The sequence below is a fragment of the Stylophora pistillata genome, chromosome 5 (genome assembly GCF_964205215.1).
Source record: "Stylophora pistillata chromosome 5, jaStyPist1.2, whole genome shotgun sequence".
NCBI classification, from domain to species: Eukaryota; Metazoa; Cnidaria; class Anthozoa; order Scleractinia; family Pocilloporidae; genus Stylophora; species Stylophora pistillata.
In genome coordinates this window covers 463,112-487,966 of record NC_142523.1, presented here as the reverse complement: position 1 = coordinate 487,966, position 24,855 = coordinate 463,112, and the positions used below count along the sequence as shown (strand labels likewise).

General features: G+C 38.6%; 1 protein-coding gene and 1 long non-coding RNA gene across 2 annotated transcripts; one reads left to right on the top strand and one right to left on the bottom strand.

The window, feature by feature from the left end:
- Nucleotides 1–279: 279 nt before the first annotated feature.
- LOC111338907 (cytochrome P450 27C1) lies at nt 280–10,588 on the bottom strand. The gene is made up of 9 exons (XM_022945457.2): nt 10,152–10,588; nt 7,506–7,705; nt 4,981–5,271; nt 4,360–4,457; nt 3,495–3,661; nt 3,315–3,393; nt 2,228–2,384; nt 1,199–1,242; nt 280–724 (listed from the first exon to the last, which is right to left on the bottom strand). Exons 1-9 carry the CDS (start codon nt 10,586–10,588, stop codon nt 614–616), a joined length of 1,584 nt encoding a protein of 527 aa, XP_022801192.1. The 3' UTR covers nt 280–613.
- Nucleotides 10,589–10,824: 236 nt separating this feature from the next.
- Nucleotides 10,825–22,276, top strand: LOC111338908 (uncharacterized). The gene is made up of 3 exons (XR_016001881.1): nt 10,825–10,959; nt 12,189–12,246; nt 21,893–22,276. It is a non-coding gene; the product is annotated as an uncharacterized LOC111338908 (long non-coding RNA).
- Nucleotides 22,277–24,855: the final 2,579 nt, after the last annotated feature.

Here is a 24,855-nt window from a genome sequence, read left to right as displayed (position 1 = left end):
TAGTCAATTTATCTGTCTTCCAGGGTATATCACTTGCAAAGTTGTACACACGTCAGTATGATAACATGAAAGCTGTTAAAGAATTTAGGCGAATCTTAGAATCACGGGCGATGTTTTTTAACCCTCATCCCTTTCCTGCCAATGAATCTGACGAGGTTGCATTTTTCCGCTGTAATAATGAAGAGGCATCAAGGTTGTTTTGCCCCAACAGATGGAAAGCTATGAAAGCATGGATCGAAGCTACAACAAAGGTAAACACATGCACATTATCAAAAAATCTAGACGACTAAAATTACTGAGTTTTTATTTCCAAAAACTGTCTGCTGCATTTTCGACTGATTGATGTTAGGCGTGAATAATCTGCAAAATTTACAATGTAGGCGTTGTGGTAATTGACCACAGTCGTGAGTAAAACAAATATCACAATGTCGGGTTTTTTGATGAACTTTCCTTCTCGTTGAAAAAGGCCCTCAACGCTTTTCAGTGCTCCAAACTAAGCGAATTGAACTGAAGTAGGTAAGCTGACAGCGCCAACCGTATAAAAAAGAGGGCCACTCTAGTGTAACTAGAGTGACCGACATGTTTTAGCAAGAGTAACGAGATCATAATCCTTTTAATGTCGATCTACAAACTTGATCCTGACGGGTTTCTCTGGAACTGCTGATAGCTTCTGATACATTTCCAGTGGCTCGTGGTGATACTCCAAACGAAAACGTTGAATAACCTACAATGTGTACGGCGAGGATTATTATCAGAACTCAACATGGCTAGGCCTATGGAAAAGGATTATTGCCTCTACAATTGTCAACTTTATTTTTCCTGTATAGGACCCCATTAAGTATCTTGCTACAAGTCCAAACATTGCACACAAGTTGCCCCTCACCCCCTCACACAACCTGAAGTAGAAATCGATTCTATTTTGCATAATTCAATGACTACTCCAACAAAAGTTCATTCAAAAGAGATGTCATAACTAACCGCAAAAGGAAAACAAAAAAGACTTTTTGCGCTTTTGCGTTCAACATCATGCTAATACTTTTTAAAACCATGCCAGACTTCTTGGTTCATTCCGGATGACGGATTCCGTACACTTTCTGCGTGGGTTATGACAGACTTCTGGGGTAAGTTCGCAAGCGTGGAAAGTAATTAATCTAATCTTTTTTCTTTGGACATTGTTGCCAAACAAATACTTGCCTACCTTTGCAACCAGAAGATATGTTTCCAGCTCTGCTACTCTACTGCCTGTAACAGAAACCGAAAAAAAAAAAAAAAAAAAACATTATGGAGAATGTACGAATTTTTTTAACCCGATCAATCTATTCGAGTCCATTTATTTTCATGGTACGTCCTTCTCCCAATTGAGCAGTTTACCTATATCATGTTTTTTCACTATTTTATTCTATTTTATTAGCTTCACCTAATTATCTTAGCCAGGGAGACCACTACAGTCTTAAAGGCTGCTAGTTTCTAGTTTTCAGAGCGAAAGCCCTTCGCTCTGAAGGGCTAACGCTCGAAACGTCAGCTTTTATAATCGTAACGGTGGCCAATTTACCATTTCAACTTTGTTGATATATTCAAATTATTTTACTTCAGTCTTAGCCAATTACAGTAGATCCCGCGTCAACAATGACAAGGCCTAACCAAATTGACTAATTAATGGAAGCAGGAGACGGGACCTACGGTTTATTCGTCCTTATCCGAGAAGACTAGAATGTCTATCCATTTCTTGATATTATAGAAAGGTAGCACATTCTCCTCAGTTATTTCAAGTGTGTTTAAGAGGGTTAAATGTTGAGTGTTGGTCCGGCCGGGGCTCGAATCCTCGACCTCCCGCACAACAGTCTGGCGCTCTAACCAATTGAGCTAACCGGGGGACGGTTAATATATACAGGTAAGTATGGCACGTTTCCAAAATCGCCCCACCCATTCCTCTCTGGTAAACCTCTTGACTATGGCGACCTGACTTAATTTCATAATGAAGATCAAATCATTGACACCTGGAAACTTCTTTGGTGCACACCCTTGGTTACTGCCCGGATGTAAACGTAATTCATTGATGGCAAAAAGCAATTTTTATCGGAACCAAATGACATACTTTTCGAATTGAAAAAGTCATTTGACCACCGTGGCAGATTCGGAAAAACTAATGTTCGGAGAATTCTAGTTACCAAAAGTTTACTATGAAGAAGGAACGTGTTTACGCTAAACGCCAGTAAGAACAACTCACCAATGCACATGCGCGGACCAAAGCCAAACGGAAGGAATGCAAACGAATCAATATCTTTCTTGTTTTCTCTCAGCCAGCGTTCAGGTTTATAATCTGATGCATTCTTGAAGTATTTTTCTGAGGCTGCTGTGGCAAGGAATTCCAATTGAATAATGGTCTGTGAAATTATGACGAACAAAAGTAAACAAGAGAGTTAAAAAACAGACTGGTCTCTCTTGACGTCATCCGTCAATACTTCACAAAGAGAAAGGAAGACCCCTCGCATGAGTGATCCTCGCATGAGGCATCGCAGATACCTCTTTAAGGTACTGAAACGACGCCTCATGAACGTCTTTGGAAGATATCTAACCCCGCTGGACCCACGTTAAGTCAGGTTTCAAGACAGAACTAGCATTATCAGAGACCAAGAAAACTCTTTGAGAACCTTAGAATGAGAATGCCATATATCTTATTAACCAAACGCGAGGGCCGTACTGGGAGAATAACGGGCCGAGGTCTTGACAGTACGGACCGAGCGCAGCTCGGTCCGTACAATAAAGACCGAGGGACCATTCGGGACAGTGCCCGGTCCAATACTGAGAGAATATTGACCGGCAATAGAGCACTTTGATTGGTTGATTTTAGTTATTAGCCCTCTGACTGCCCGAGTCGTGTATTAATTAAAATTATCGCCGAAGTAGACGGCATTAAAGAGGTAAGATGAAACCACAAAAGGGAAACCTGATTGAGGATGGAGAAGATAACAATTGCGATAAAGTTGGTTTAAGTTCTCAGACACTTAGTTGAAAACTGCTCTAAACGAGCTTCAAAATAAAGACGATGTCTATGGCAGGTTCCTCGTGTCCAAAGATCAGTGGAGTGGTCGTCCCTGCCTACAGGCCCTCTGACTTGGAACGAACTGACCGCACTTTAACCGTATGGTTTGGATTCATGTAACGGAGACAAGAAAGACAAGAAAATGATGATAACAAAATAGACGTAAAGTGACAAAACCTGCACTGTTTAAACAAAAAAACATCAGTAGCACTAAATTCGTCCCAGTTCAAGAATGGACGCAGATGGTATGAAGTTAATTTTAGGTACAAACCTGTGCAGGAACCAAATATCCACTCAAAACCACATCTTTCTCCAATACTCTTCGATTAGAGGGGAAAACTGGTGTCAATCTATGAAAGAAATGGAAGAGTTTAAAAGATATCACTTCAGGATTGTACATTCAAGTTTGAATGCACTCTCTGGCAAAATCCACTTTGAAACATGAACTTGCCTTGCAGATTCTTTGGCACAAGCCTTGAGATAAGACAATTTCGCAAGACTTCCAGCCGTAGCATCTCCATGTTCACCCAGAATACTAGATATTTCCTGATAAAGGATTTCTTGAATTTCAGGATTTCTTGCCAGGTGATACAGTGTCCACAGAGTGGTGTAACTTGTCTTTAAAGGAAAAAATAAGCCTGCGTGAGGTAGAGAGGCCAAAAGAACCCGAAAGAGGTATCCAAATTTTGACCTGGGTGCTGCATTCCCCTTATGATTAGAAGTGTACCCTTCAATTGTCATTTATCCTTTTACCCAAAATAATCACCAAACCCCTTTGCCCTTAATGATAACTCGTCGGAACATGGCAATCACTTTTCTAGAAATTCATTTATTTTTGTGCACGCATTTTCATGTACATGTTATTACGAACGATGAGCATGTTGCCAGAAGTTAATTCAGGAGAACGACACTGGCTCAATGCGCATGGGAGTGTGCAGTACACTTAAGCAGTTCTTTTGTTGAGTTGAAGATTTCTTGCATGGTTCACTTGATTTCCAGCTCACGCCCATTGATAACAGCAACGATTAGCCAAATGTACACTCACAGAGGTAAAAAAACAAGTCTAGTCAAAGTTAATAAATCAGTTTTTAAATGAAGCATGTAGGGTTTATGATTCTGTTTGTAAGGTTGCGAAGATCATTTTCTGTCAAGTTAAATGATCACGTTAGCACAGCTCAACAGATCATACCGTCTCCTCACCAGTAAAAAAATATTTTTCCTTGTTCATCTTTGGGTTTTGTCACTAGGTATAATGTAACTATTAACAGCAGTTGACACCAATTTGTCAAAACATAAAGAATAATAAACCAACTTACTGTGTCAACACCTGCTGCAAACATAGTAAAAGCGTTGGCATAAATTTCTTCCAGGGTCAAGTCCTCACGTGTCAGCAAGTAGGTTAAAAGCGAAACAGCTATCAATAAACAAATAACAAATGGTTGTTAGTTCATTACTCATCTGTACATTTACATCTTATTTGTTGATCCTAAAACCAGAGAATTGATAAACTAGGTTGACCTAACTGAATACAATTTGCACTTTTGAGTCGTAGTAATTTTTTTGAGGTAGGGAATACTTGGAAACACCCTTCTTAATTCTAAGTTGTCATAGATGTAGGTGGTGTTGCTATTATGACTTGTGGCAATGGGTTGGGAGGCGATATTCATTGTGGTGTGTTAACATTTCAAAATGCCACACAATTTTTCTGAATCTTATGGTTTAATATGTAAGAGTGGTCATGCGTTTAGGGTGCTAAGCTTTTAACTATGGTGGTCCCTGGTTCAACCCACTCCACCCCGCTCACTGGATTTGTTCTCCTGATTTGTTCTTGGTTCTCATTTCATTGCAAATAGAATGAAAGAGGTAATGCTCCTCGGACAGAATTTTGCACAGCCACTTTAGCAAAGACTAAGGCATCATTGCAATCCTGATTTTACCTTTCAGTTCTTCAGAATCATCTGATCCTTTATGGGCCATTTCTTTAAGATCTTTCATTTTCTTATCAATATATCCTTGTCCAATTTCAAATGAAGTGTCCACTGCACGCTCAAGCTTGACAAAATTTGGGGTGTTCACGTAATGATATAAATGTTTCTCCAAAATTCCAAAAACAAAAGCATGGAGACTTTGAAAAACATCATGAATCGCTCCAATGAACCTCATGGCTTCTTCACTGGGTGGATCATTGTATAACCCAACTCTAACATCAAATACCAATGTACCCACACCTCAATTAAAACATATAAACAAAATAAACAAACATATTAGACATAAAAAAACAGAGGTCAAGAAAAATATACCTATCCTTGAACAGGAAACACTTATTAAGTGCCTCTGACCATAAATATTGAGAATCTGCCAACAGTTGCAAAATTTTGCAATTCGTTTTATTTTTTCCAAAGGACCCTTTTCATGAACCTTTTTCAAAAATTATATCAAAAAGTTCTATTGCACTTTTTCTTCTCCAAAAAATCAAAAAGTTCAAAATACACCTAAATGGCTGTTGTCTCCCCCGTAAGGCAATGAAAAATTATGCAACTTTGGCAATTTTGTATGCTACAATGCAATGTAATCACACTTTTAAATTGTGTGTCCTAGCAGATGGTCCTTTTGTCTCTTGGAAAATATTAATTTCTTGTTATGTTGTTATGTTTAAGTCTGAATGATGACCCGTTGAAACAAAGTACTTCACGCCTCTTTCACATAGGTAAAATAAAGGTAAACTTCAGTGGCCTGTACACAGGTCTGCCATATATACTTACAAATCCTAATGTACATAATTGTAAAGCTTTATCCTTGTATTTCAATTCCACCAATTTTCTGTTCGAGCCTGCAATAAGCTGCACTTCCAGGTTTAACAGAGTTTGAGCTATTTTGTTAAAAATGCAATACGAACCCCTGAACAGCTGTCATGACCCATTTAAAGGCCTTTAAAAAGGTCTTGTATGATATATTTACAAATCAAAAAATATATATAATTATATCTTCATTAAGTTTTATCTTTGTAGTTTAATTCTTCAAAGTTTCTTTCTTGGCCTGCCATAGGCGGCGTGTCCAGCTTTCAAAGGGTTTGGGCTAAAAAGACAAAAAATGTAATGCGATCTGTTGAACAGCTGTCACACAAGTATTAGGTACATTCCTTGCCAAGCTGAAAGATTAGCCTTGACCTCTTGCGTGATAGCCATTCTATGGATCGCATTACATTTTTTAGCCCAAACTCTTTAAAAGCTGGATGCACCGCCTATGGTGGGCTAAGAAAGAAACTTTGAAGAATTAAACTACAAAGATAAAACTATAAGATAACATATATTTTGGTTTGTAAATATATCATACAAGACCTTTTTAAAGGCCTTTGAATTGTGACAGCTGTTCAACGGTTCGCATTGAATTTTTGACAAAATAGCCCAAACTCTTTTACACCTAGACATACCACTTATGGTAGGTCTGGAAAGAGCATAGGAGGAATTAAAATACAAGAATAAAGCTTAAAGATAATGCATATTATGATTTTTAGGTATATATGGCAGACCTGGTCACAAGCCACTGAAGTTGACCTTTATTTTACCTCCACGAAAGAAACTCGAAGTACTTTATTTTAACTGGTCATCGTTCAGACTTATAAATGTATCAACATAACAAGAAATTAATATTTTCCGAGAGATGAAAAAACCATCTGCTAGCACACAAAATTTGAAAGCGGGATTACTTCGCGGTGTAGCGTACGAAGTTGCCAAAGTTGCTTAATTTTTCATTGCTTTACAGGGGGGACAATGGCCATTTAGGTGTATTTTGAAGTTTTCGATTTTTTGGAGAAAAAAAGCGCGATAGAACTTTTTGATATATTTTCAAAAAAGGTTCATTAATTTTGTCGTTTAGAAAAAATAAAATGAATTACAAAATTTTGCAACTGTTGGCGGATTCGCAATATTTACGGTCAGTCGCTCTTAATAATGGACTAAAGATAATATACACTTGATTTTTTAACAATCTAAAAGCATTGAAGAAAACCCAAGTCCAAAACACAGAACCATCCTTGAAGAGAAAAACCAAAACTTTCATGAGGTGGCTCAAAACTTCAGTTCTTTATATTTAACTAATTAATCAATACCACTTCAATTTTTCATATTCCCTTGAATAAAACCAAGAGTCTTAAGAAAGGTTAACTTTTTATTAATAACGTTTGATCATCTTTATGTCTCATTAGGTTACCATAATGATAGCAATACTACAGACTCTTTGAAACACACTCAATTTTAGCTTAACGTGTCTGTTATTCAAACACCAGGGAGTGACCACAACTTTTTATCAATTAATGCATCTCACTAAGTACGTCAATATTCATGTTTTTGCCAAGCTTTCAAAAAAATCTGTACATATCAATTCATAGCCACCTTTAATTACCAAAAGGGCAAGAAATCTTTTAAAAATTGATGCTTTCTTTAGTTTAGACATGCAAACTTACTCTCCGTAGCCCATTTACTCAGTTCTCCCTCCAGATCAGGAATTTCTCCTCCCAATCCACTGGTCTCTTTTAGATTAGCAAGTCGTTTAAGTGTATCATATGTAACAGCGTTGAAGTTGTCAATGTTTTCCTCCAACACTTTTGGACGCATCAGTTTTGGGGCTACTGCTTGTCGTATTCTTTGCCATTCTTTACCGTTTCTGTGAGGTGAAAATCAAAGAGTTAGAGCAGTAACTCTTAAAGGAACTTTATCTGGGTGACTCCCAGATAACTCAGGAAAGTTGACAAATAAAAAATCAAATGAGTGGTAAAGGGAACAAGTCTGAGCATGATCAAAATGTTTGATGTTTCTGCTGTTTCACACAAAACCAGTTAACAAATGGTAAACACCACAGCGTACACTATTGAGTTATGGATGCACACGGGAGGTTGCTAAGCATGAAAGAAGTGCAAGAGTCGCTCGAGGCGATAGCCAAGAGCGACTGTAGCTTCTTGAGTGCTTAGCAAACCTCCCAAGTGCATCCATAACTCAATAGTGTACGCTGTGGTGTTTACCATTTGTTTTATAACATAACATTGATACATTGTAGCTAAAGAGTTCCCTTTTATTTAACAAATCTTACGCGTCCAGAAAAAAAAAAGTGCGCGCGGAAAAATAGTCTTTGCATTTGCTCACGTCAGCAGCGTACACCCATGGGCAAATGGAGGATGCTAAATTGACCAATCAGAGCGCGCGCTTTACTTTGGTTATGTTATAATTACCTTTCTTTGTGTACCCCCTGAAATTCTCACATATATATTATATCAAACTCCAAAAAAAAAAGGTGTATCTTGATCCTGTTTAGATTTGACATAACCATTAACTTGTATCAATAACACTGGTGTCCCTGTTGCAGCTAATAATGCAGAGTGATGCGTATCTCCTCAATATTTGACAAGCAGAGTGTGTAAAGTGTGTGACCCATTGCACATCAAGTTTCATCATATTTCTTGCTCAAATCTCAGTTACACAGCTGTGCAAGTGAGGACAAGTTGTAGACTGCATGTGTTATCATTGAACAAGTTAGAATTATAATAATGAGAAGTTTGATAAAAAGTTATGCAAAAGCCAGACAGCAAAGGCTTCTTACTTAAATTCACACAAACTTGAGCAAGCTCAGTTTGTTTCAGTACAAAGCCTTCAACCTGACAGAATGAGAAAGGATTAGGTAGCAAGCTCAAGGTTCTTGCCAAAAGAGAGTTTCTAGGTGAAATATACTTTCTGAAAGAAAATAATAGTCCATTTCCTTATCATTCGTAACACTGGTGCTGCCTTTCACTTCCCACATTCAGTGCACTCTGGGTGTGGCAAAAATCTATAAGAAGGGCCCTCACACTACCTCTTCACCCAATCCCAATCACCTGCCATTTCCTGCAGGTTTGTCTGTTGACATTTGGAGCCTCAGTGTTTCATGTTTTCTGTCCTCCCCACCAGAGAAACATAGCACTAGGATAGGTGCTGGGGAAAATACTTATCACTGTGACAACGTGAAACATCCTGAAATGTTCTGGCAGCTAGGCAACCTGTAGCTAGATGGAGAAATATGTTCTGTGATTGTTTAAAGCTCTTTGCAAGCTCGCCTCCACCAACTGCCACACTCCCAATATGATACAAAGAAATTGGAAAATGTACAGAGAGCAGTAGCACATTTCTATAAATGGGACTATAATTGCTCAGAATATATGAAAATCATATATTTGAACTGCGGTTAAAGAAACGGTTATGAGAACGATCTTCGCAGTGAGGAACATTATTTAAGCAATTATAGTGAAATTAAGACTGTACATGCCTGAATTTTTTTTCAGGTCTTCATTTCACTATTGCTTAAACAGTGTTACTACTATGTTGAAAGACCTGGAATGGGAATCCCTTGCTCTTTGCTGAAAACCAAGCCCATTTAATGACAATGTACAAATTTACCAATGACATTATTTATATAGATAAACCAAAATATTTGATACCACCATCAGAAACCCGCACCTGCAGATCTCATAATTTTAACTATTATCTCGAACAGACAAACAATGAAGTATTCAAATTTTCTTATGTTCCTTGGGTCATTGGAGAGTAGAATAGCTAGCCCACCACAGTTTCATCCACTAGATAAGTATGGATATAATTCAAAACCAAATTGAGCTCCTTCTTCAGAGAAGATTGATTTATATTTGAAATATTTATATTTATATTAATATATTTATTACATCAATCATATTTTTGATGACATTTTATGTATACTTATTACTTATTAGACACATTTTTATAACAAAGAATGTTATAAGAATTTGTTTTGACAAATCAATTTCAAAAGAATTCAATTAAATCCCCAAACGATTTGCTAATTTTAGTAACACTTGCAAGGAGTAACCACGAACTAAAGTGACGAGCAGAAGTGTAATTTGTGAAGGTTGACGCATAGCATCATTCAAACAGTTAAATATCACACCGACTCGCAAGCAACAGTCAGTAATGTACCTGAGTGGGGTGACAACAAATTTAACCTTAAAAGCACACACTATATCAAGTCAATCGACCTCAAAGTAGTCTGGTGTCTGACCTTTTAATTTGAAGATCGAGAAAACATAACGAATACTATTTAAGGTACTCACAGATTTTCCAGCCCGAGAAACATTCCCTTTCTTCTCCGAATTTCCATAATAGCATCAATCGGTGGCCTGTATGGATATTTTCCCTCCGCACGATACACGGTTTGGAAGTCGACTGGATCCATAACATGAACAACAGGGCTCCTGTCGGTGACATGCTGTTTAAATATTGGGCCATACTGCTTGAATAGCTTGTCTGTTAATTTATAAATTTTGGTGAATCCTTCAGAAACGCGATAAAACCCTAACGCTGGTGTATATTTCCCTTGAGGTCCTGGGATATCATCAAACGGCAGCGATTCTATGTCGGTTTCAGAAGGAGTGATCTTGTTTGCTGCTTCAGCTCTCTGAAAGTGAACTTTCGCCAAAGATGAAATAGGAGAAAAGTTGCGCAAATGAGAACAAGGTACTCGTCCGAAAAAAGATGCTGTAGTGATCATCTCGGCCTGTCGTAATTAAACAGTGAACAATTTCCCAGAGAGCCTTATGATGTAATTTCTTCAAGAGGGGGTAAACGGGGTGCGGAGGGGTCAAAGGGGGTGTTTTCAAAGGCAATGTTTCATGCGTCATAGCGAATGGAGAAATATTGGGTTGTGTGTGTTTGTTTGTTTGTATGTAGCGTTGCAGTTGTGTCTTCCGTTGCAGTCATGTCTGCATAACTAATAACCAATAGGATGCGGACTTATTTCTTCTAATCAAAAGGCGTCGTGAACGTGTCTTCTGCCTGTCACTTCCCAACTAGGGGAGGGATGCAATGCAAAATTGTAAGAAGATCGTTAAGATTTCCGCGCTCGAAGGTTAAGAATTTCAGGTAAAACTACAGAATACAGGGCCACTTATTTACATCTCATGGAATCACAATGCATCCTTTTGTTTTCTGCCTCGTTATTCAAAGCATGCCGACAAGGTATGGGATTCACCTTGTCGGCATGCTATGAAGAACGAGGCAGAAAATATTACAACCATTCCTCAAAGATCGCGTTCAAGTTTCGGGCTAAATACTGTAGGTTTCGTGAGCCTGCATGATAAAGCGTCCGAGTAACTACTAACCTGGAATCATTGAATCCTTCTGTGTCGAGGGGTGATTTTTTTTTTTTATTATTTTATTTTGCTTGGGACATGCAAAACTAGATGATACATAACTAAAAAACGAGACAGATCTCGGTGTTTCAATGACCGAAAATTTCTGATTTTCTTTCAGCCTCAATATAATTTATCATCAATGTTACATGTAGCAGTCTCAGTGTCTACATTGATAGTTATTATGGATACAATTGAAGACATGTATTCATTGTGTAACGTTGCTGGGAAACGAGGCTAGTCTCGTCCCACGACAAAAGGAGGGGAGCGGGAAAATCGGGTCGGCCATCTTGTTGTGTTGATATAGTGTCGCCATCGCTAATTGTATTAAAGGAGGTTTATTAAACGTTACAATTGTAATTGTATGGGACTACGCAAAAATTCATATTCTAGTAGGGTTGATGTCAAACATTACATATCCTGGAAAGTTGACTCATAAACCGCTAACACGTATGATGAAGGTCTGGTCTCTTGCGCTCCAGCAAGAAACAGTTGGGTAATACAATGCACTAAATCATTCTCTTTGCTTGCTCAGAAGGGGACAGATTTGCAGCAAAATTACTCTTCACTTAATAATATGTGCTTTTCCATTTAAATCAGAGTGGCTGACATATGCCACTTTTTTTCTTTTGATCTATTTAGAGTAAAGCTCTTTGAACTAAATCATAAGGAATATTGTGTATGTTACATGTTACCACACTTTACGTGCTTTTTCAACTGTGTAGTTCAAATATTGAAATGAAATAAATACTTATTCATGCACAAATGAAGACTTAGTTCAATACAAACTATTGCCTATTATTAACAGTTATTGGTCCTACATGTGTTAGCAAAAACTTGGTCTTGTTGGCTTTCATTGTGAGCGTTTGGTGATCCATATATTAGTGGAGACACTCTCTGCAACTATCTTTGCAAAGAAAATGCTAATCTTTTCATCCTTACTTAATTTCATTCATACAGGCATGGATGAGAACCAGCAGCAAAGCAAAGCAAAGTAAACAAAAGTGCCAGTGAGGTGGTAAGCTCCATTGTAAACATTAACCCCTGGGCAAATTATGCGTTATAAAAAGGAGTATGTTATGATTAATTTTTGTCCTTGGTGTATGTGCTGTATTCGATTTACGTTTACATTAATTCAGCCTCGCTTCCGTTCATGATTCGATGTATAATCACTTCCGATGATGGCGACGGCACATGTTAGAAAATATTAAAAGTTCTGTGTTGAAATCCAAGAATATATCTCCGTTTCTCGTGCCATCCGAACACCACATGGTGTCAGGAGTGAACAAGAAGATATAAACCGTGTCCAGAACGGATATTTAGCGATCAGTGATCAGGAATTACGCGGAAATATGGCTACGAATCTTCCACCACCGAAAGCTCTTTGTCTATCGGGAAATGCAAGTGAGAATTTCAAGTTGTTCAAGCAGCAGTACGAATTATATGTGAACGCCATTGGATTATCTACTGCCAGTAAGGAAAGGAGAAGTGCTATACTGCTAAATCTCGCAGGTGAGGAGGCGCTGAAAATCTACAATGGCTTCACATGGGCTCCAGCTGTAGGTGACCCCGAAGGGGAGGAACATGTACCAGCAGAGGACAAACTGGATCCGGAATTAATTCTGGAGAAATTCCAGAGGTTCTGCACGCCGAAAACAAACGTTACTTATGAACGTTACAAGTTTCACAGGTATACGCAATCAGAAGGTGAGAGTTTCGATAATTTCTTATCACAAATTAACACTCTCGTGTCTACGTGTGCCTACGGTGAACTAAAGGACGATTTTGTCAGAGATAAGATCGTATTGGGTATAAATAGTGATAAGGTCAGAGCACGGCTGTTGAGAGATGGTGAACTGACTTTAGAAAAAGCGATAAATGAGTGTAGAGCAGAAGAATGTTCTGGAAGGTGGGCTCAGGATATAAAAGGAGAGACTTCTAAAGTGCAGGCAGTTCAACATAGGCGGAAAGGAGGCCCTCGTGACAAGGGACCACGTAGTAACGGGCAGCAAAGAAGTGCATCAAATTGCTCCCAGGCATCGAATAGCCGGTCATGCCGGTGGTGTGGAAAGGAGGTGCACCCCAGAGAAAGATGCCCTGCAAAAGACAGTAAATGTAACAAGTGCAAACGCCCAGGACATTGGGGCAAGGTCTGCAGGAGTAGCAAAGGAAAAGGGTCTGTACAAGAGGTAGCAGAAGTGCAGTCTGACTCAGATGAGTACTACTTCTTAGGAAGCATCAGTGATGAAAGTTACTCTATTGAGAGTATCAACAACAGGAAACGCAGGAGTGCATGGTTTACGGAAGTCCAGGTGTCAGGTCAGAGCCTGAAATTTGCTGTTGATACTGGAGCAGATGTGACAGTCATTCCCAAAGCTGTGTATGACACACAGTTTTCACACTTCATTTTGCAGAAGCCTGACAGGCCTCTTAGTGGCCCAGATCAAAGCAACCTTTCAACTCTTGGATTCTTTACTGCAGAACTAAAGAAAGGTGATCAGACAATCACAGAGGATATATATGTGTTCCCCAAAGGCTCTCTATTGCTAGGTAGAGACGCTTGTGCAGATCTAGGTGTCGTTAAGTTCATTGGAAAAGTTACGTCAGATCCTATCCAGTCAGCGGAGTTCGGATCAATGTTCAAAGGCTTAGGAAAGCTAGAAGGAGAATATAAGATTAAGATCGAGCAAAACGCAGAGCCATACAGTGTGATGACTCCCAGGAGGATATCTATTCCACTACGTCCTCTAGCCAAAGCTGAACTTGACAAGCTTATCGAGCTAGATGTTATAGAACGGTGCACAGAACCATCGGAATGGTGTTCTCCTATGGTCGTGGTGCTTAAAGGAAATGGCAAAGTGAGGATCTGTGTGGATCTCACGAAGCTTAACGAAGTAGTGAAGAGAGAAAGAATCATGCTCCCCACAGTGGATTATACAATTGCTCTGATGGGAGGTGCTAAGGTTTTCTCTAAACTGGATGCCAATGCGGGCTTCCACCAAATCTGCTTGGATGAAGATTCAAGGAAACTGACCACGTTCATCTCACCATTTGGTCGATTTCGATACAAGCGAATTCCCTTCGGTATCAAATCTGGCCCTGAGAAGTTTCAGAGTGAGATCTACCGAATACTAGGTGGTCAACAAGGTGTGGTATGTCTCATGGATGACATTGTCGTGTTCGGAAAGAACCAGGAGGAACATGACGAGAGACTCGTACAGACATTAACACGGCTGAAAGCAGCAGGTGTCACCTTGAATAAGGATAAGTGCCAATTCAGCAAAAGCCAGATTGACTTTCTAGGTCATCGGATCGGAGTTAATGGTGTGGAAAGCTCTCCAGAGAAGGTTGAGGCTATATTGAAAATGCGTGCTCCAGAGAATGTGAGTGAGGTAAGAGGTCTGATGGGTACAGTGAACCAGCTCATGAAGTTTGTACCCAACCTTGCTACTATGACACAACCTCTACGTGAACTCTTGAGCTCTCACAGTGCATGGTGCTGGGGTCCAGCACAGGAACAGGCTTTTAAAGAGATTAAACAATGCTTGACGAGCAGCCCAGTGTTGCAAATATATGATCCTTCACTGGAGACCAAGGTGTCAGCAGATGCGTCTTCATACAGACTTGGCGGAGTGCTTTTGCAAAAGCACGGTGACAGGTGGGCGCCAGTGGCGTATGCGTCCAAAAGCCTTCTGGATGTAGAGAAAAGGTACGCCCAGATTGAGAAGGAGGCCTTAGCTAGTACCTTCGCATGTGAACGATTCACAGATTACATTCTGGGAAAGGATATTATACTTGAGACTGATCATAAGCCTCTTGTACCACTGCTATCCACGAAGGAGTTGGATCAACTACCCGTACGTATTCAACGAATGAGAATGAGGCTCATGAGATACTCGTTCACACCTGTTCATGTGCCAGGAAAACTGTTGTACACTGCCGACACGCTATCTCGTTCTCCAACACCAGCCAAATCAGGTGATTCATTTCATGAGGAAGTGAACTTATATGCTCATCAAGTCATAGCTGGAATGCCTATCAGTGATAGCAAATTAGATGATACTATGATCCATCAACAGGAGGATGAAGCATGCAGGCAAATTATGAACTATGTAGCTGAAGGTTGGCCTGAAAAACATAATTTCAAGGGTTTAGTCAGCCCTTATTTTGCTCATAGAGCAGAGCTGACAGTGGTTAAAGGGCTGTTGATGATGGGACCTCGAGTCGTTATACCATCGTCTATGAAATTGGAAGTCCTGGATAAGATCCACGACGGTCACCAAGGGATTGTCAAGTGCAAGGCATTGGCCAGAAACACAGTGTGGTGGCCAAGCATGATGAAGAATATAGAGGAGTTAATTGAAAACTGTCGCAAGTGTCAGTCAAACAGGAAAAATCCTCCAGAACCTCTAGTTCCTACCATGCTCCCACAACGACCATGGCAATACATAGCCACTGATGTCTATGAACTCAATAAAAGACTGTATTTAGTAATGATTGATTACTACTCCAGATGAATAGAGGTAGCTAGTCTGAGTTCAACTGCCTCAGCAGAGGTCATAGACAGGATGAAACGTGCATTTTCCAGATTCGGAATTCCAGATCAAGTAAAATCTGACAATGCCAGCTACTATACATCAAGGGAATTTAAGATGTTCACTTTAGATTACGGGTTTCGACATGTCACTAGCAGCCCAGGTCATGCTTCAGGCAACGGTGAAGCAGAGAGAGCAGTGCAAACAGCTAAACGTCTCCTAGCTGGCTCTCAAGATCCTTATCTTGCTTTGCTACAGTATAGAGCGACACCATTGGCTAATGGTTATTCTCCAGCTGAGCTAATGATGTCAAGGAGGCTCAAAACCAAAGTGCCAGTGGCCCCGTCTCAGCTGTCCCCAAACCTTGTGCAGAATCATGCCCTACGTCAGTTTGAAGACAATCACAAAACCAAACAGAAGCTGCACTTCGACAGAAGGCATTCAGCGAGGCCTCTTGTTCCCTTAGAGAAGGGAGATGAAGTGATGGTACAAGACAGAGGACAGTCTGGAATAGTAGTGGAGAAGTGCACACCTCGTTCTTATGTGATCCATACGGACACTGGGTCATATAGAAGGAATAGAGTACAGATCAACAAGATACCACCCCCACCCCCAGCTGCAGCTACATCTCCAGCCAAACCCACACCGGTGCCAGTACCTCCATCACCTAAACTTCCTTCACCCCAAACAGCTAACACTGCAGAAGGAACTGGCACATCAAAAGTGTACACCAGATCTGGCCGTCAATCTAAGCCCTCATCTAGATTGAAGGATTATGTGCCATAAGTGAAGTTATACTTTCTGGCCAGATTTTCTCTGGTTTCTCAGACAGAAAGTCATAACTATGAACGCGTATTCTAGTGTGTGTGAGACTTTGCAGAGACAAATGACAATAGCTACCCAGGATGTGTTTCTTAACAAAATGACGATTGCTTGAGGACATTTGATTGACGTTGTTTTAATTTTGAATTTCACGCTAGATAAGAAACAAGTATGTCTAAGTAAGTTTCTCTTTCATTATCTTAAAGGGGGAGATGTGCTGTATTCGATTTACGTTTACATTAATTCAGCCTCGCTTCCGTTCATGATTCGATGTATAATCACTTCCGGTGATGGCGACGGCACATGTTAGAAAAATTAATATTAAAAGTTCTGTGTTGAAATCCAAGAATATATCTCCGTTTCTCGTGCCATCCGAACACCACAGTGTAAGCATAATTTTGCTTTGGTTTTTTTAATGATAGGAATGAAAATGCATTTTGTGTAAAGAAAGATAAAATTTAGCCCCAGAGTGTAAGTTAATATGATGATTTGATGTGTCACCATCAATTTGGCCTCTATTAAAAGTAAAAGAATTAAACTAAGGATGAAACTGAACCACAGCATACCTATAATAAACCCTCATTTTATTTGTATCAATATTATTATTTTTCTGGTGTTCACCCAATAGATTTAATCCACTGACAGACAAAGATGGCACCTGTACATTTTACCATTACTCTTAGGCTAAGGCACATGTAGAAAGCAATAATTCACAAAACAACAACATATGCAAGGTTTAAATTTTGTCACACCTTTACTGCTTGTTTTTAAGAGTGGTTCCAGGATTTTCTTGCACAAAGAGTTCTGGTTGAGTATACCAGTCGCCTTGTTTTTCGGTACGATGGTTTCATAGTAACTGTTGTATGAAGTAATGTATCCTTCTCCAACATTAATTTTGCGAACTTTTCACTGACAAAGAGCTGGTTTATGATTAGACACTTTCATTGATTGCCATGCTCTACATTTATCATTGAAGTATTACCATATTTATCCGTGTATAAGTCGACCCTTTATGACGGAAAAATTAGCCCAAAAAATCACCCTCGTCTTATACACGGATCATAGATAAAGACCTGACCCAAGCAATCCAAGAAATTAGCATAACAATTGCCTGAAGTCCATTAGGAAAACCGAGTTCACAAAACCAGTTCTAATTGTGTTCAAGTTTTGTCAGTTTTCAGCGCATTCTTTATCGACGGAAAAGTTTGAAATAATAAATTTTATGTAGCTTAAACAGAAACCTAGTGGGGCTGATTTCTATTGTATCTTCTGATCTGTAGAGCAGACATTTTTCCTTACAGCTTCTCTGCTGTTTTCAGTGCTGAATTCTCATTTTCACCGAATGATTACGATAACTTAGTGACCTGGCAAAGGGAGTATTGGAAAGATCAAACTACTAAATTGAAATGTAAGCCTGGTGAGTTCTATAAAACATTTATGCCCTTCTTGAGTGAAAAGAGGAATAAGGGTACCACTAATGAGTTGAGCTTAAACATTGAAGGAGCGATAAGTCATGATCAAAGTAAGATTGCAAATCATCTATGTCACTATTTTTCTACCATTGCTGATGGTATTGGAAACACAGAAGGCATTACTGACTCTTCTTTTGTGACTCATTCAAGTGTTCGGAATATCACAGAGAATATGATAGGCCATCAAGACTTCCAGTTTCGGAATCTGGAGATACTTGAGGTGGAGACCGCACTGGAAAGTATTAACCCCAGAAAGAGTACTGGTTGGGATGGTGTCCCCCCCAAAGCATTTAAGCTGGGTGCTAGAGAACTATCAGGGCCTCTGACAGCACTATACAATTCATGTATAACATTGGGTGAGTGGCCTGCGGTGTGGAAGAAAGGAGAGTGGACACCAGTATTTAAGAAAGAGGACCCCCATGAGAAAAAGAACTATAGGCCCATAACTGTACAAGTTACTATAAATAAGATTTTTGAACAGTTACCTAGTAAACAGCTTAATTATAGTTTCAATGATAAATTATGTGATAAACTGACAGCCTACAGGAAAAATCATAGCTGCGAAACAGCTCTACTGGCTATGACAGAGAATTGGAAGATATCTTTAGATGAACATAAAGTGGTAGGTGTTCTTTCTACGGACATGAGTAAAGCCTTTGATTCCCTCTACTATCCACTCACACTTGCTAAATTAAAGGCTTATGGTATTCGGGGGAACAGTCTAAAATTGTTGGACTCCTACTTCACTGATCGGTACAATAGGGTGAAGTTGGGATCCACAGTGAGTGAGTGGGAGAGGGGGTCAAGGGGATGTCCACAGGGCTCCGCATTTGGACCATTGATATGGAACATGTTCCAAAATGATCTGACATACAGTGTAAATTCTAATTCTAATATCAATATGTATGCAGACGACCACCAGTTCCATGCTGCAGGCAGTAATGTTACTGAGGTGCATGATAAGTTAATAGCAAGTGCCGAATTAGCCTCCAGATGGTATAGATCGAATTTCTTAAAAGGGAACTATGACAAGTATCAGACAATGACACTTGGGAATAAAAATAATGATATGGATAGTATTATAATTGATGACAATGAAGTTAAATCTACCAAGTGTTTAAAACTTCTTGGGGTATATATAGACAATAGGCTTCAATTTGATGAACACATTGCTAACATTTGTAAGAGGAGTAGCCAGCGTGTTGGAGTCCTGATGAGGCTCAGGAATATGATACCAACAGACACCAAGCTGAAGTTGTTTAAGGCAGCCATTCTTCCGTATTTAACATACAGCCATCTTGTCTGGCATTTTTGTAGGGCGAGTGATACTAGAAAATTGGAACGTATTCAAGAAAGGGCACTTAGGGCAGTTTACTGTGATAAGGGGAGTAGTTATGATAAATTATTAGACATGGCTAACCTAAGTACACTGCAGAACAGAAGACTACAGGATATAGCCATTCTTATGTATAAGGTAAAGAACAATTTATCTCCTAATTACATATGTAGCCTTTTTCAAATTCCACAACTTAGGTACACACTGCGTAATAATGATTTTGGTATACCTAGATTTAATACTGTCACTTTTGGAAAACATTCGCTTAGATATATGGGACCCAAAATATGGGCAATTGTACCAAGAAATGTAAGAGAACTGACATCCATATCATCTTTTAAATGTAACATACGTAGAATAGACCTTGTTTCTAAATTGACTGATAGTAAATGTGAAAACTGCCTTTTATGTAAGACTTAGGTTAGATTTTAAATTGTACATATATATTGTTTTATTTTTAAATTTCTTAAATTTTTAGGTAGTATTTAGTGTCCCCAGTTAGTGGTTGTATAACTGCTATTTTAGATTTGACACATAAATAAAGGTTGTTGTTGTTGTTGTTGTTGTGTTTTCTCGCGCGGTCTTGTTTGTTACGTGCGTGGACCAACTATGTTATTGTGTAGTTTCCAAGATGGAGGTGTTTTCATCAAGCTATCCTGCGAAGCTCTTCAGTGTTCCTTCAGTCTACTAAATCTCCTTTCAAAAGGTTATTTAAATGCATGAAGAATTCATTTTCAAAATGATTTACAAAAGATGGTAAATTACTTCTCCAGTAAATCGAAGTGCTTGTTTATGCTTAAATCATGAATCATGGTGATGTAAACAAGTGCTACTTAACTTCACAGCACACGGTTACATTTTGCTCTACAGTTTTTTTTTTTAATTCACCATGATTTCAATACATTCTCAGAAATAAGAGATCAGCCATTTGGGAAATTTCTGTCGGTCTGAATTTTTCTTTACTAGAAATTATGAAAAATCTGATTTTCAACCTTGAAAATGGGGGTCGATCTCTACACAGATAAATACGGTAATTAACTCCTTGGCCATCAGTTATTGCATTAAAGATTCTGTGTTAGAAATCACAGCACCATACCCCAAAATCTAATGTTGTCTTCAGCACAGTTTCAATTTTTGAGCAAGGCAAAGCTAAAAATCAATCAAGGGCCACACAGACATCATCACAGAGACAACATTGCACTGTATATAATGGTTATGTAGTCAAATATGTAAGAGCTACTCTATTCGTTAATTCAATGTCAATACTCTCCCTCATAGTTGCTATAATTTTTTGCCAACTTGGGAAATAGTGATCAAAAATGGACCCTTTTGGACATCCAAACTTTTAAGTCTCAAGGGGAAGGTTCCCCAGACTTTGCCATCCAAGCGGGAATAAATGGCTGCCACATTGTCATTTTGGTCCCTCCTAGCTGCTCAAATGTTGTCCCTCCTTTCCACAATCTTACCAAAGCCTCCATACGTGTAGTAATAAAAACATTGAAATGAACTTCAACCTCAACTTTCAACATTTTTCAACTTTATTGTAATCAGACATGACATGACACTTAACATAATGACACACTACCCACAAATACCAGAGTTAGTCTCGGCAGGCAGTGTGTGGACACTAAAACATCTTAAATAAATTTTGGCTCAACAAAAGATTCAATAAATATACAAGAAACAGAAATTAAATATTAAATCAGTAAAGCAGAAATGACAGTATAAGATAAAAATGCAGAAACAGAAACACATGACAGTAAATAGAAGAAAACATAAGTTATACACTACTATTAACTGTAGAGTGCTATCTCAGCAAGAGATGATAATCATGCACACTTTTAAGTGAGTCATCCTAGCAGATGTTTTGCGAGGTATTGCATTCTTTGCTCAAAATATAGTTCACATAGACCTGGGAAAAAAGAATGGGGTGTAGCAGTCATTCAGGTCGGTTAACTGCTCCAAGCTCTAACTTGATACCACTGCTTATTTGGTTATCTTTCTTGCCAATACTCTTTCTGGTTATTTGGGTTTTCTTGGAAACTCTTGCCATTGAGAAGAAGCAATATATGTGTTTACAAATTAAAAGCAAAGAAAAGTGAAAAATAAAACCAGTGAACAAGGCAGTTATGAATTACACACAACTTCAGATGAGGGTGTGGCATAGTGAAGTACTGGTGCATTTCATCTCTGAGAAGCAATCAAACCACTGTTTTCTCACTCATAACATTACTTAAAAATTAATAATCAGTGACTTAGATGTCAGGTATATCAAAGAATATTGGCACACTTCAATGGTTCATGTGCACATTCTAGGGTGAACGTTATTGCATCTCTAGTATGAACATTGGTGGTGATATTTTTGACAAAGGCCATCACTGGACGGCCATGTTTACGGATTTTGAAGGAAGGATTAAACCACAGAGGTTCAGGGCTAAACAGCTTTGTAAAATGTCGTATATTGATATTACTAAGTGATACATTTCTTACGTTTTGAAGAGCATATGATTAACATGGACTGGCTGGAACAAGAAATAGTTATGGAAGAACAGCTGGAAAGAGGAAGAGAAGAACAAAGAAAAAGGGTGGAGCAAACGAAAAGAGAGAAACAAAGAAGGGGGAGAAGAATATTTTTCCGACACATACCTCTACTTAAGTTATCCCTTTTAAAATTTTAAACCTATATATCTATATTAGTCAGTAATTCCTGTTTTTTCCAAATATGTGAAATCATGATCTCTTGGAAAACTACTCTATCAGGGATATAAATTTAATGTATATTGTTTCTTTTTTTTATTTTTAAGTGAGCTCAATGATCTTGTTTAGGACAGCCATATTAGTATGTCAATGTGATCGGAAGACATTAAATATTTGGAAGAGAAACTTAAAACTTGTCCTTTGCTTACATAGATTTTTCTTTTGTGAAGCCCTACTAAGTGACTCTTGATGTCATGTTAAGTTCTCCTTCGGTCCCACAAGTAAACAGGCAGCACGTTGGAATGAGACGACAGTAGTTTATCCTAAGTCACCAAGGGCTTCTTTTGCAATGAACCCTTCATTTATTCTGTTACAATGTTTTATCTGGCGGTGAATAGTACCCGTGGGCCTCTACGTAGACGTTCACTTTGCATGTCAAGCAAAGAGAACGTCTTTGTATACAGCGACTTCTGAGAAATTTTCTCATTGCCTGAAAACATTTTTAACGGTAAGTTGACTTAAATTCCAAGGGTGTGAATAAAATGTAGACCCTTTTCAACAATCAGAACATCACAGTGGTGAAACATAACACCAAAACTTGCAGACTGATAAATATTTTATGGGGAAGGCTACATTATCTTTTCCAGCAAAATAATCTCCTTAAACTAAGTGATATTTGTCGAATAATCCCAAGGCTTTGTGCAGGGGGTTCTACAAAGTACCGGCTAAAATTATTGACTATACCCGAGGATTGCCTTCCGACAACTACCCCCGACCCAACATTTTCTTACGCGAATTAAGGGTGCGCTTCCAGCGATCTAACTTACAACTGCAGTATATCTGTTTATCCCTATTTCTATGTTTTGAGTGCATTCGAAAATCAAAACAATTTCACAGCTCGTACCTTGCATGTGCAATACCTCCAAACTTGACATACCCATTATTAACCCCTTTTTCCATTTTTCATCGAATGTGGAAATTCTCGAAAAAAGGAAATAAATTCTGACAATTTATCCAGGAAGTAGAATATATCCTAACATGCCAAATCCAATCTTCACCCCAATTTTCCACTCTCTCAATGAACTCTAGGAACACGGGGTTAATTATGACAATTCATCCTACAAGTAATATCATAACTTTTCCATATCCAATCTTTACCCCGATTTGTTCAATTAACTGTAGAAAAACGGGAATCATGACAATTCGAGTGGCTAACATCATGACTTACGAATTCATTCACAAGTAGCTAACACGCTAAGTTCCCATCTGCCATCTTTACCCCGATTTCCCATTTGATCCGCGAATTCGAGAAAAACGGGGTAAATTCTGAGCCTTCATGTTACAAGTGAATAACACCCGAGGTTCCCACATGCCCGAATTTCCAATTTTTTTTTCAGTGAATTTGACAAAAAACGGGGTAAAATACTGCTTGCGATCGGACAAATAAAATTGGAACCATAAATATGGCTTGCCAGTAACTCCAAAGCGTTCATGTAGACGTGAAAGAAGAATAGAATGGAATTCCATTTGTTATTACATTAATCCTAACTTGCCCGACGTAGGCAACATAATCAGAAAGCATTTGTTTATTCTGCAATCTAACCCCAAAATTGAAAGAACTTTTTCCTCGAAGTTCTATCATACCATCCTTTCGTCCATCGAAAAATCTCAAAGAATTGTTAGCACCATCTCCTTTTAACACTGCCATACTTGTGAATTTCTTTGTTGAATCTAAAGCAATCAATTCCCGTTATATTGGCGAAACTAGTGGCCACTTCTCTACTAGGATAAAGGAGCACATGGAAAGCAATAAAAACTCGCATATTGTTAAGCATTTCAACACCTTGTAAGAACAAATACTCCCTTTCTTGCCTTAGTATTCTGGATTTTGCTAACAACTCTAGTGATTTAAAACTCAAAGAAGCTTTTTATATAAATAAGATCAAATCTGAACTTAACAAACAATTACAGCATTATAACACTTTTCTAGCGTTTTACTTCACACCTTTGATGTCACTTTGTAATTAGTACCGCCTTTGTATTACATCATACTGTAAATATTTTATTCATCCACTTGTCTGTTATATAATTACTCACGTTCTGTTACTCATTGATTGAAGATGGCATAAGCATGCCCAAACCTGCCTCTCAAAAAAGTTGTCTATTTCTTACAATATTTATCATACTTGCTACTACTACGACCTTATGGAAATATCATTAGTCGTTATCTGTAATTACGTAATCATTAGCACTTCGATCTTATTTAATGCTCTGTTTTTTTATTTCAAAAGTTGTAAATAGCTGAAGGTCTCTGACCGAAACGTTTTTTATTAAAATTTTTAATTTTTTTTACGTCAGAAGTTGTCCATCCTCGCAATTTTTAAACTTCGTTCTACGTTCCTGTTTGCTGTGAGGTTTGGACTGCGAAGTATTGATCCTCCTGGCCCCGGTTGTTCAAAAGATGGATAACGCTATACACTGGATAAATCTCTATCCGGTGGATAGCGCAGTACGTTTTGGTAACACTTATCCGCTGGATAGCGATTTATCCGTTGGATAGCGTTATCCGCCCTTTGAGCAACCGGAGCCTGGCGCGGTGCACCTTTGTTGGCTTGAGAGTTCCACTAACGACTTGCGATATATATTTCAAATGAGCTATGCAAAATCGTAATGAACGATCTTGAACAAATTACTAGAATTGGTCACGACTTGATGACTAAACATTTGTTTTCTCTTTATGCACTGAAGTGACATCTTGTGTGGAA

What these genes read in the sequence shown, in the direction of transcription:
- LOC111338907 (XM_022945457.2), bottom strand. Translation starts at nt 10,588, where the DNA reads ATGATCACTACAGCATCTTTTTTCGGACGAGTACCTTGTTCTCATTTG. An exon ending in GATATTTGGTTCCTGCACAG is followed by an intron (nt 2,385 to 3,314) that starts GTTTGTACCTAA and finishes ATAATTTCACAG; the next exon opens with ACCATTATTCAATTGGAATT. An exon ending in TGGTCCGCGCATGTGCATTG is followed by an intron (nt 1,243 to 2,227) that starts GTGAGTTGTTCT and finishes TTTCTGTTACAG; the next exon opens with GCAGTAGAGTAGCAGAGCTG.